Source organism: Pseudorasbora parva, chromosome 9 (assembly GCF_024679245.1).
Source record: "Pseudorasbora parva isolate DD20220531a chromosome 9, ASM2467924v1, whole genome shotgun sequence".
Lineage (NCBI taxonomy): Eukaryota > Metazoa > Chordata > Actinopteri > Cypriniformes > Gobionidae > Pseudorasbora > Pseudorasbora parva.
The window spans coordinates 1,025,776-1,038,931 of record NC_090180.1 but is presented as its reverse complement, the minus strand read 5'-3'; the positions used below and the strand labels follow the sequence as shown (position 1 = coordinate 1,038,931).

The following is a 13,156-nucleotide window of genomic DNA, read 5'->3' as shown; positions in this document are numbered from 1 at the left end:
ATATTTACGAATGAGGCATCTATGTAAATATATCTATGGTCACGCCGTTATTTTGACCTCACTCGGCTGAAGTAATGGCGATGGGAACACTAGATGAGATTCGTCTGATATGAGGTAAAATAACACAGATACTGTTGTGTTTCTGTCAGAAAGCGATCGTTTGGTGTCTTAAGACATCAGTGTGTCTCCACGAGCCTCAGGGTTTAATATGGACTCGTATGTCTGTGTGTGTTTTACTCTTATAGAATTAGACCCCATTGACATGCATTATACGAGCAACGGCTGAGTTAAACATCTTCATTTGTGTTCTCCTGAAGAAACACACACACCTACATGTTGGATATCCGGCAGATAAACAGCACAGGCTCATTTCTGGCAGAACTATCGCTTTAGCTCATCTCCTCGTGCTCTTCCCTAACTCCCGCTGACCTGTTGCGTCTGGAGCATGTCTGCGATTAAAACCTCCTGCACAGTGTTTTATGTTTAATTCATCTCAACCTTTTTCCTCGATCTCGTCTCGGACATAACCTCCTGTTGTGTGATGCATGCCCTGCGTTTGACCTTTTTTGGTTTGGTTTGGTTTAGAAGCATGTGTTTGGTTTTCCTTTTATTTATCCCTAATTTTTTCCTTTTGTTTTCTCCTCTGTTATACATTCCATCCTTTCCTGTCCGACACACTGTGTCTCCATGGTAACGCTGTCCTACCACCAATGCATTATGGTGCCTACTATCTCGACCAACCCAAAAAACTCCCTCCTGCCGATCCACCAATCTGCCATCTGCACCTCAAACTCTGGGACTCTGCGGTCCGTAATGTGCTTACTATGGTAATGCACCAACCCAGGGTGACAATTCCTTCCTGCAGGCGACGGTGGCCAAACTGGGGCCCCTGCCGCGGATCCTGGGGGCCATTTCGCGCTCGCTGTCCAGCCCCACGCCCATCCAGCACCAGCTCCGCTTCCAGGACCACAGCTCCGCTCAGGACATCAGTGGCAGCGTCTCATCCGGACTGCAGAGGATATTTGAGGACCCGGCGGACAGGTGAGCCCTCAGCCTCTTCATTAATCTGACTTCTGTCTCTTACACCTCATTGGACATCTTATAAAGCCACACTGAAGGAAAGTGTATATCATAGAGGCTCAAATATACACTGCAAATGCTCTTCTTACTCAGTCATTCTGTCAAAATGATCTGCCAATGGGGTGAGAAAAGTAATCCTATTTCTGATTGAAATCTTGTTTCTTGTTTCCGTCCCAAACAGAAATAAGATTATTTCTCTCACCCCATTGGCAGATCATTTTGCCTGTTTTAAGCAAAAACTCACTTCATTTAGATATTTTTCGCCAGAAAACAAGCAAAAATATTATGTCATTTCTCTTATCTAATAAGTGCATCTTGATTTAGAGAATTTTTAGATATTTGGACTGGAAGCAAGAAAACAATACTAAATAAGAAGAGCATTTTTTTGCAGCGATCATTCAAATACACTCCGGGTTTCTACTGATGCAAAGCAAGCCATCCGCCAAATCGCTGAACTAACCCTTTAAATGTGCATTAGTATAACTGCATCTCATATACTCATTCATGCATATGTCGTTCTCCAGTGAAATGAGGAGCGTGAAATCTCCTGTGCAGGAGCACATGGAGGCCTTATCCCGAGGGAAGCCTCCTTTATTGGGTCAGCAGGCCTCCACACACAGCATGAGCTTCTCTGATAGAGAGGAGCGAGACAGCCCGCTCCCAAACGGACGCAGCGTATCGCTAATGGACCTCCAGGACTCGTACCATCCGGTGCCTCTTAACGAAGCCCAGGCTCGGTTAGGGCGAGTGGGCTCTCAGGTGTCCATCGGCCTGGTTCATCCACATCTCCAGCAGCCTCCGCTCCATCCCAAAGTGCCCCAGCTGAGGGACAATTTGCCCCAGAGCGCCCCGCAGGCACGCAGACCCATCCACGCCTCGCTCAGCCAACAGCGAAGCCTGCAGCCGTTGTCTTTCCAGAACCCGGTTTATCACCTGCACACACACTCCACACACTCGCTGCAGCCGGACTCCAGCTCGGAGAACCAGAGCTCGGCCAGTTCTCGCAGCGCCAGCCCCAGAGCCCGCATGCCGTCGGGCAGCAGCAGTGTGGAGGAGGAGCCGGGCCGCAGACTCCTCCAGGAGCCTCCGGGCTCAGCCGTCCTCTATCCTCCGCTCTCCGCAGCGCCGGTGCTGGCTGGGCCCAGGCTGAGCACCGCAGGCACGGCTCATATCCTGAAGGTGGAGCAGCAGAGCCGAGTCGGGCCCCGGACCCCCAGGACCCCTCACAGCAGCAGCACAGAACCCATGCAGCCCAGCGGAGAGCGGTCCACATGCTCCAGAGACGGCTCCGCATCTGGAGGCAACAAGCAGGTACGAACCGCAAACAAGAGCTTCGTGTGAAGGATAAGCCCAAATTATTCTCCATTGGTTTGTTAGGATAGGACAATATTTGAAAATCTGGAATCTGAGGGTGCAAAAACATCTAAATATTGAGAAAATCTCCTTTAAAGTTGTCCAAATGAAGTCCTTAGCAATGCATATTACTACTAATAATACATTTATGATATGAACATGTGCTAAATATCTTCATGGAGCATGATCTTCATATCCTGATGATTTTTGGCATAAAAGAAAAGTGGATAATTTTGACCCGTAGAATAGTGTTGTAGTACTCGAGACCGGCCGTAAGACCATTTTTTGAAGGTCTTGTCTCGGTCTCGGACTTAGAGGACTTTAATCTCGAGACCTCGGCTGCAGATCATCACTAAACTGCTGTGCATTGTCTGATTTAACATCATTAATGAGGTTTGATGTAAACGTTCTGCTTAAAGTGCAGTCAGTAACTTCTGTGCCATTCATTTTATTGTCCGTGGTTTGATTAATAACAGCGCTATAGTGTCTGACTATTCTAATTACATTTATTAACTATATAAGACATTCTCAGACAGTAGACAGATCTTTCAGATGAATTTAAGGAGTTCTGGTCTGGTCTTGGTTTAGGTGGCCTTGGTCTCGGTTTAGGTGGCCTTGGTCTCAGTTTAGGTGGTTTTCGTCTTGGTTTAGGTGGTCTTGGTCTCAGTTTAGGTGGTTTTCGTCTTGGTTTAGGTGGTCTTGGTCTCAGTTTAGGTGGTCTTGGTCTAGGTTTAGGTGGTCTAGGTTTAGGTGGTCTTGGTCTTGGTTTAGGTGGCCTTGGTCTCAGTTTAGGTGGTCTTGGTCTTGGTTTAGGTGGTTTTAGTCTTGGTTTAGGTGGTCTTGGTCTCGGTTTAGGTGGTCTTGGTCTCTTAAGATGTATTGTTGGCTATGGCCACAGATATACCGTGAGGCACACGACTGGTTTTGGGCTCAGTCTCATATATTGCTGTGTTGTGTCCGTTAGGTCCAGTCTCCTGTTGAGTCGGTCAGCATGTCTCCAGTGGAGAGAACCGCGGCCTGGGTCCTCAATAACGGCCAGTATGAAGACGAGGAAGAGGACGGCACGAGCAAAGACCATCCCAAACATGTAGAGAAGGTACTAAATGGACTCTTTTCACAGACTGTGATGACGCATATTAACGGTCATCAATATCACACATTTATAAGTCTAATCGTTTGCATTATATTACTTTTGCATCAAATTACAATAAACAAGTAGCCTCTGCTGAGGCAGTTTCTAATACAGCGTCTGTGGGAGTTATGGAAAAAATAACATTCCTCTGTTCTGTTCACTGCCGTTATCAATCTCAAGCTTATTTATCCCTCTTTTGGAATTTGTGAAATCACTATTGGTACGTTTTTCTTTTTCTATTTGAGAAAATGTAGACACAAAAAAATATATATAATGTATATTTCGCTGTAAAAGTTAACCCAACTATGACGACTTCCGCTCTGAGAAACTCGGAAATGTGAAAGGGTATACAATAAAGAAAAAGGGCTCGCCATCTTGTGAGCGAGATGTGGGCGGAGCTTAGGTGACGCAATGACTATAGACGGCAGATAAATGACTATCCACCTGTAACCACGCCCTTAATTATGCAGAACTTTAATGCTTTATGTAATGTAAACGAATGAGTTATAAAAAAATTCACCCCCTCACAGTCATCATGAAGGTCAAAATTAGCCGTACAGGCAATAACCACAATTTGTACCAGACTGTAAACATGTGTTTTTCTGCTGTAAAGTTGGGCATTTTAACATGAGCTCAATGAGATTCTGCTCCCTCCTGGAGCCGCTCTAGTGGCCAGTTGAGGTATTGCAGTTTACATTACTTCTGTAATGTATATTTTTACAACCCGCCCGCAGCCGCGACCATTAAATAGACATACGGGGTCCGCGGGTTATGAGACGACCCGCGCATCTCTAGTTCAGGGCTATCAGGGTTCTCATGTCAGCAAATGCACGGGATGTAGGATAGCATTGGGTGCGTCTCAATCTGCTCCCTAGTTCAGTTGTCAGAGCACTGTCAGCCCATTGACTTATGTCCTAATCAGTGCCCTGACTAGTGGACTAGGGAGCAGATTGAGACGCAGGGAGAGTTTCCGACAGTAGGAGAGAACGATATTTTTCCCCAACTGTAGGGGGACCCCGAGAGCAAAAGTTACCTAGTGCTTAAAATGTTAGTACATAGTAGTTAAGGCCACTTTATATAAAGTAGTTCTAAATAATCTTATTTCTGATTGAAATCTTGTTTCTTGTTTCCGTCCCAATCAGAAATAAGATTATTTCTCTCACCCCATTGGCAGATCATTTTGCCTGTTTTAAGCAAAAACTCACTTCAACAAAACAATAAAAAATATCTCATGTGGTTTTACTGATCTAGTAAATGCATCTTGATTTAGGAATTGTTAGATATTTAGACTGGAAACGAGACAAAAATACTAAATTAGAAGAGCATTTTGTGCAGTGTAGAGTTTTGAAAACGTGTGTAAGCAGTTAGAGCAGAATAAACAGTAAGATGTTGTGGTCCTCTGTAAAGTACGAGCAGGAGATCTGTAAGCTGAAGGAGCGTCTGCGGACGTCGAGCCGGAGACTGGAGGAGTATGAGCGACGGCTGCTGGCTCAGGAGCAGCAGATGCAGAAGCTGCTCTTAGAGTACAAGACTCGGCTGGAGGACAGCGAGGACCGTCTGCGCAGACAGCAGGAGGAGAAGGACAGCCAGATGAAGAGCATTATCTGCAGGTCAATTTAACGGTTAACGGTTCATTTACAGATGTGTAGTGTATAGTTTTGATGACTTTATTAAAAGTGGTGGCTGTGTGTCGAATGTAAAGTAAAATAAAAACAGTCTTAGCCTCCTGCTGACTAGTGTCCTGCCCTTCCTAACCCGTTTATACCGTTTATTTTTTTTCCAGTCTATGGTTTACACACACACAGATGATTCGACTATCGGTCGACCATAGACAGATTCGAAAATTCTGATTCGAATGTGTAAATCCTTAGTCGGGGACAGCCCTAGTTTATATATACAATATATAAGTGTAAGATTGTGGCCAAAACTGGCACTGCAATCACTTTCAAATGACTGGAGAGCGGTGTCTCCCCCTCCCCCTCCCCCAGACTTGAGGTTGCCAGATTGGCTGCAGGATCAGCAGAACGTTTGTAGATCTGCAGCTGTGGTAACTAGAGCAGATCTGGCAACCCCAAACACTACTGACTCCTGATTGGTCGATAGGTGGAGGGCGGAGCTTCAGGCCAAAACACAACATGACATCATCAACATCCGCTGAGGGGCGGCAACAACTTTATAATGACAATATCCTGCCGGACTACTGTTGGCAGTGATAGAAATGAACATGATTTATTAATGTCTAGAGACATATCAGGGCCATTTTATGATTAATTCAAATACTTTTCTTACATACAGTTCCTTTAACAAAATATTTGTAAAAGCATGTGAATCTGACTGTAATTTGTGGTTGATAGGCTGATGGCCGTGGAAGAAGAGCTGAAGCGAGACCATGCGGAGATGCAGGCGGTCATTGATGCCAAGCAGAAGATCATCGATGCACAGGTACTGCAGATGGCCATATGAACCGGCATCATTATAGCATTAGATCAGCCAAAAGGGTAAACTCTGTCATTAATTCCTCCTGTGGTTGGCCAGCCGTCAGTCCTCCGCTCATCTTCAAAAGCCCATCTCACTACAGCGGCTCTACAATCATTGATGAAGAGGCCAGAATAGACCTAAACAACTAAATAACGACTTATATAGTGATGGCCGATTTTAGAACAAAGCTCAGATTTATACTTTATTGTCCTCAGGAGAGGAAATATGCTTCCACAGACTGTACCAGGTGCAACATTCAGCACACATAACATACACATACTTCACAGAATACACAAATTATTGGTCACATAAATATAAGCATACACAGAAGGCATCAGCAACAAACCTATAAGATATGAGAATTAATCACTATGTGAGGTCAGTGCTTTTATTGCTGAAAGTACAAAACTTTATGGGGTAGCTGTCTGTATCTCCGGCCTGAGGGAAGAAGGGTGAAACATGAATTGAGGGGGTGACTAGGATTTCGAATAATAGTTTTTGCTCTGCGAATGATAGCAGTGTTAATCAGACCTGTCAAATTGGGAGTTGGAAGACAAATTATTTTTGAACAGGTGTTGGTAATTTTAAGTAGTTTATTTCTATTAGTTAAAGAGAGCATGTTGAAATAGCAAGCGGCACAGTACAACAGAATAGATTCAATGATACTTCGATAAAGGAGAAGCAAAAGATGTGGTTTAACTGAAAGAGATCTTAGTTTACGTATGACAAATAGTCTTTTTTGGCAGCGTTTCTGAATGTGAAAGCTTCGAACCGTTATGAGTCAGTGAATCGATTTGTGATTCGAACTGCTGAAATCACGAGACTCTGGCGATCCGAATCATGAATCGATTCACTGACTCATAACGGTTCGAAGCTTTGTTCTGAAATCGGCCATCACTATATAAGTCGTTATTTAGTTGTTTAGGTCTATTCTGGCCTCTTCATCAATGATTGTAGAGCCGCTGTAGTGAGATGGGCTTTGTAACGACGTCTTTAGTGCCTTTATGGGTCTTGAGAGAGGAAATGACATTGGTGTCAATGAAGGCCTTTCTGAGCCATCGGATTTCAACACTAATATCTTCATCTGTGTGTGAAGATGAGCGGAGGTCTGACGGCTGGACAACCACAGGAGGAATTAATCACACAATTTACACTTTTGGCTGAACTAACCTTTTAATGCACGGGTTTGGAGGTTGTCTGGCTGTGAGCTGCTGGCCTGAGTGTGTTGAACCCCCTGCTAAACCTCAGCTGGTGTTAAAGGCTCTTACTGTGTCCTCCTGATTCCAGGTGGCTAATGGGACTGAGGTAATACCAGCAGGCAAGTACAGTTTTGCTAGGCCTGTGTAACCCCAATCCAACACCCATGCCTGAGCCCGTCCAACACTCAGTCCGCTAAGCTGTTTTGTTTCTCTCCACTTCAGACAATATAATAAAACACCTGTTAAAGGTGAAGTGTGTAGTTTTAAAGACGTTCTAACCCAAAGTAATGTGTAGAGACCACTTTAACCGCCATTTGTATGTAAACACTGGTTTTGTGCTTTTGACTACAAAACAAGTATAAAAAGAGAAGATTGCCCAGAACTAGAATTGTCTATTTTTAACAAACTAGCTTTTTTATAACATATTAGATATAGTAATATACACCGATCAGGCATAACATTATGATATTGTGTTGCTGACCCGTCTCTGATGGACTCCTCTAGACCCCTGAAGGTGTGCTGTGGTATCTGGCACCAAGATGTTAGCAGCAGATCCTTTAAGTCCTGTAAGTTGCGAGGTGGATCGGACTTGTTTGTTCAGCTGATCCCACAGATGCCCGACTGGATTGAGATCTGGGGAATCTGGAGGCCGAGTCGACGCCTCAAACTGGTTGTTGTGCTCCTCAAACCATTCCTGAAGCATTTGTGCTTTGTGTCAGGAGCATTATCCTGCTGGAAGAGCCACAGCCACCTGAATACCGTTTCCATCAAAGGCTGAACATGGTCTCAGCAATGCTTAGGTAGGTGGAGCGTGTCAAAGTAACATCCACATGGATGGAGGACCCAAGGTTTCCCAGCAGAACATTGGCCAAAGCATCACACTGCCTCCGCCGGCTCGCCTTCTTCCCATAGTGCATCCTGGGGCCATGTGTTCCTCAGGTAAGCCACACACACACACCTGGCCATCCACGTGATGTAGAAGAACACGTGACTCCTCAGACCAGGCCACCTTCTTCCATTGCTCCGTGGTCCAGTTCTGATGCTCACGTGCCACTGTTGGTGCTTTCGGCGGGGTCAGAGGTCACCCTGACCGCCTCAAACTGAGCTGCTCTGTGTATTCTGACAGCTTTCTATCAGAACCAGCATTAACTTCTGGAGCAGTTTGAGCTCCAGTAGCTGGTCTGTTTGATCGGACCCCACGGGCCAGCCTTCGCTCCCCACGGTCATCAATGAGCCTTGGCCGCCCATGACCCTGTGGCCGGTTCTCCACTGGTCCTTCCTTGGAGCACTTTTGATAGATACTGACCACTGCAGACCGGGAACAGCCCACAAGAGCTGCAGTTTTGGAGATGCTCTGACCCAATCGACTAGCCGTCACAATCTGGCCAAACTCGCTCAAATCCTTACGCTTGCCCATTTCTCCTGCTTCACACACATCAACTCTGAGGACTAAATGTTCACTTGCTGCCTAATATATCCCACCCACTAACAGGAGCCGTGATGAAGAGATCATCAGTGTTATCACTGGTCATAATGTTATGCCTGATCGGTGTATAGTATTAATGTATGTAACCTTTTAACATATTAATTAAAAATGACAGAAAGCAGTTGTGTTGGGTTTCCACTGAAGGAACTGAAGAGAAATCTTTCAGTGATTTGGCAGCATTAGTGATGAAATTACACACTCTACCTTTACAGTAGATGCGTCAGTATGTCTGCACACCTCAGCGTTTTGGTCGTAGCCTGTTTTGTCATTTCACTTCCAGAATTCTCCTAGAGGTTTGGTGATGTTCATGCGTTAAAGCTGCCCGAGCATCTTCCGGAGGTGTGGTGCTGTTGAGGAGTGTGTGTTGATAGGGATCGCCCGTAGCAGTGCCTGTGAGCTCCAGCTTTGGCTGCTGTTATTTTATTATTATTTTTTTGCCGAGTCACTTCCTGATTGCCCATGCTGCCACACTCCCAGCACCCTCGCCGGTGTGTGTGTGTGTGTGTGTGTGTGTGTGTGTGCGCTCCACACAGACTGCAGATAATGTGCTCAATAGTGTGAGGATGGCCTCGCTTTTACTTCTCTGGTTTTGTCTTTGTAAGTTGTTTGTGCAGGATTTGAGTTGTCCTTTTTGTTTCTGTCGTGTGTGTGTGTGTGTGTGTGTGTGTGTGTGTGTGTGTGTGTGTGTGTGTAAGAGCGCGTGTGACCGAGCGAGTCAGTAAGGGACTGAGCGAGTCAGTAAGGGACTGAGTGAGTCAGTGAGCGAGTCAGTGAGCGAGTCAGTGAGCGAGTCAGTGAGCGAGTCAGTGAGCGAGTCAGTGAGCGAGTCAGTGAGCGAGTGAGTCAGCGAGCGAGTGAGTCAGCGAGCGAGTGAGTCAGCGAGCGAGTGAGTCAGCGAGCGAGTGAGTCAGCGAGCGAGTGAGTCAGCGAGCGAGTGAGTCAGCGAGCGAGTGAGTCAGCGAGCGAGTGAGTCAGCGAGCGAGTGAGTCAGCGAGCGAGTGAGTGAGCGAGTCAGTGAAAGAGTCAGTGAAAGAGTCAGTGAGTCAGTGAAAGAGTCAGGGAGTGAGTTAGTGAGTCAGTGAAAGAGTCAGTGAGTGAGTCGGTGAAAGAGTCAGTGAGTGAGTGAGTGAGTGAGCCAGTGAGCGAATCAGTGAGCGAGTCAGTGAGTGAGTGAGTCGGTGAAAGAGTCAGTGAGTGAGCCAGTGAGCGAGTCAGTGAGTGAGTGAGTCAGTGAAAGAAACAGTGAGTGAGTTAGTGAGTCAGTGAAAGAGTGAGAGAGTGAGTGAGTGAGTCAGTGAGCGAATCAGTGAGCGAGTCAGTGAGCGAGTGAGTCAGTGAAAGAAACAGTGAGTGAGTTAGTGAGTCAGTGAAAGAGTGAGTGAGTGAGTGAGTCGGTGAGTCAGTGAGCGAGTCAGTGAGCGAGTGAGTCGGTGAGTCAGTGAAAGAGTCAGTGAGTGAGTCAGTGAAAGAGTCAGTGAGTGAGTGAGTCAGTGAAAGAGTCAGTGAGTGAGTTAGTGAGTCAGTGAAAGAGTCAGTGAGTGAGTTAGTGAGTCAGTGAAAGACTAATGCTGCGTTCCAGTTCGTTTTTATCATGCCCTTCACTCGCAAACTTCCCTCCGTCTCGTTCACTCGGATGTGCGTCATGCCTACGTTGCATGAGTGCCCACTACTGGCGGAAACTTTTCAAATGGACTGAACTGGAACGCCCTAAGCCCTTGATCACTTGGAATCCACTATGGAGTTGATATATTATTTATTTTTTACCTCTACGAAACTGTTTAATGCAGCATTCTATATGTATATGGATGTGTTTGGGTTGTTTTAAATGTTTTTAAAAATAGTTATAGTTGTTTGTGGTGGGGTAAATTAAACGTGATATGTGGTGACGTCACAATCGCGTTGCATTGTGGTATATGAAGCTGCCTGAAGTGTACATATGAAGTAGACTCGCTCACTCGGTCAAAATCGAGGGAGCAAGGGTCTGTCCATACAAACTTCCCTTGTCCACTTCACGAAGTGGAACACACTTAAAAATGGCGGCAGGGATTCCCCCAAGGGGAAGTGCTTAGGGAAGTTTGCAAGTGCGTGTCTTAAAGTGGAGTGGAACGCAGCATAAGTGAGTGAGTGAGTCAGTGAGGGAATCAGTGAGCAAGTCAGTGAGTGAGTCAGTGAAAGAGTCAGTGAGTCAGTGAAAGAGTCAGTGAGTGAGTGAAAGAGTCAGTGAGTGAGTGAAAGAGTCAGTGAAAGAGTCAGTGAGTGAGTGAAAGTGTCAGTGATTGAGTTAGTGAGTTAGTGAGTGAGTGAGTGAGTCAGTGAAAGAGTCAGTGAGTGAATGAGTGATAATTCCCTTAAGTCATTTTAAGAAATCAGATCTCACAGCATGTTACATGAGCTCTTCTCTCTCTCTCTCTCTCTCTCTCTCTCTCTCTCTCTCTCTCTCTCTCTCTCTCTCTCTCTCTCTCTCTGCAGGAGAAGAGGATCAGTTCTCTGGATGCCGCTAACTCTCGTCTGATGAGCGCTCTGACTCAGGTTAAAGAGCGATACAGCATGCACAGCCTCCGCAACGGCCTGTCTCCAACCAACCCCACCAAGATCTCCATCACTGAGAACGGAGAGTTCAAGAACAGCAGCTGCTGATTGGTGCTCGTGGACGTGAAGACCCGAGCCGATTGGTTGACTTCAGGGACGAGCACCCAGACGACATGCCTAAACTGACTGACTACTGTATAAATGCCGTGTCTGGTGTTCAGTGTATATAAGCGATCTAATATCGGTTCTGTACAGAAGTGCTACTGTTTTTAAATCGTTCAAGAGCGTCGGTTCTGAGTTTTTTTTTTTTAATGCTGATTTATGCATAAATGCTGATTGCATAAAGATTTTTAATTATTGCCTAAACTATATGAAGGAGTTGTACATATCTTAAATAGAATTGTTTTAAAAGAAAATATGAAGAAAAGCACATGTGTATCGGCCGTAACCGTTGCAGAATCCGACAGGCAGGGAATAGATGAAAGGCAATTTTATGCACTCAGTTTTCTAACACAAATTTTCTATTTTTTGTTATTATTATTTTATGTCATCTTGCAAAAGGTTGAATTTTAGGTGACTAACTGAAGGGACATGGTTATGTTACACCGTTAACTGCAAAATGACAAAAGATCTCAAGTATGTGTTCATTAATATGTAACTAAAAGTCGACTGAAGCAGAGGTTTAATGAAATGACCCTGAACTGAATTAACGGTTTTGTTTTGTCAGATATAAAGGCTATTCGCCGGTCACTCCACCTAACTGAACTTTATGATCTGACCAGAGTGCTGTGACCCCACTGACCTTCAGCCTCATTGCCCTCCTCCTGATGCCCTTTATCATCTGTCCTTCCCTTTAGGGATTATTGTTCCACCGTATGAGCATCAATGCCTTTGACTGTCTGCACAGAACTCCTCAGAGTTTGCTGTTCCTGTAGCGATGTGTCTGGTGGTCCGTCTCTGAGCACTGAATAAAGATGGACTGTGGTCTCATTGGTCATTGTGTCTCTCTCTCTGTGTGTGTGTGTGTGTGTGTGTGTGTGTGTGTGTGTGTGTGTGTGTGTGTGTGTGTGTGTGTGTGTGTGTGTGTGTGTTGGGTAGGTTTAGTGGCAGTGTAGGGGGAAAGAATGTAAAGTTTGTATGGTATAAAAACCATTACATCTATGGAGAGTCCCCACAAAGATAGTGAAACGTGTGTGTGTGTCACTTTATTAGCTTTATTACACATTACTATCGTTTTAATATTATATTATTATTGTTATGTTCATTATATGTTTTAATAGACATTAATATCTACTAAATATGAAAACAATAAAAATTAAGTGTTCCCAACACTTTACATTTTAATTTTTAACATTAATGAAACTAACCATGAGCTACATTTGTTTCTGTATTAACCTTTGTTAATGTTAATACAGCTGTTCATGACATTTAACAGTACATTAATGTTAACCTTGGATTTTAATGTATTAATAAATGTTAAAATTAACAAAGATTAATAAATGCTGTAGAAGTTCATCATTAGTAATTCCTCTCCCTCAGCTCATCCTATGTGTGTATGACATTCTTCTGTGAAACGAACACAGTTACAATTTATTAATCATTAATAAATGTTCTGACTCTTCCAAGCTTTATAATGGCAGTGAATGACTGTTTCTGTTTTTAAGTCCATCAAAGTGCATCTATCCATCATAAAAGTGCATCTATCCATCATAAAAGTGCATCTATCATCATAAAAGTGCATCCATCCATCATAAAAGTGCATCTATCATCATAAAAGTGCATCTATCGATCATAAAAGTGCATCTATCCATCATAAAAGTGCATCTATCCATCATAAAAGTGCATCTATCATCATAAAAGTGCATCTATCCATCATAAAAGTGCATCTATCATCATAAA

General features: G+C 44.5%; 1 protein-coding gene across 2 annotated transcripts in view; it reads left to right on the top strand.

Annotated features, from left to right (window-relative positions):
• Positions 1–12,247, top strand: part of rasal2 (RAS protein activator like 2) — a 123,129-nt gene extending 110,882 nt beyond the window's left edge. Inside the window, exons 13-18 of one of the 2 annotated variants that reach the window (XM_067453473.1) lie at positions 845–1,041; positions 1,605–2,391; positions 3,398–3,529; positions 4,973–5,175; positions 5,920–6,007; positions 11,198–12,247. In XM_067453473.1, coding sequence (XP_067309574.1) covers positions 845–1,041; positions 1,605–2,391; positions 3,398–3,529; positions 4,973–5,175; positions 5,920–6,007; positions 11,198–11,365 — 1,575 coding nt within the window. In that variant the 3' untranslated portion in view covers positions 11,366–12,247. The remainder of the gene's footprint in view (positions 1–844; positions 1,042–1,604; positions 2,392–3,397; positions 3,530–4,972; positions 5,176–5,919; positions 6,008–11,197) is intronic. The other variant, XM_067453472.1, reaches the window with a different exon arrangement.
• Positions 12,248–13,156: the final 909 nt, after the last annotated feature.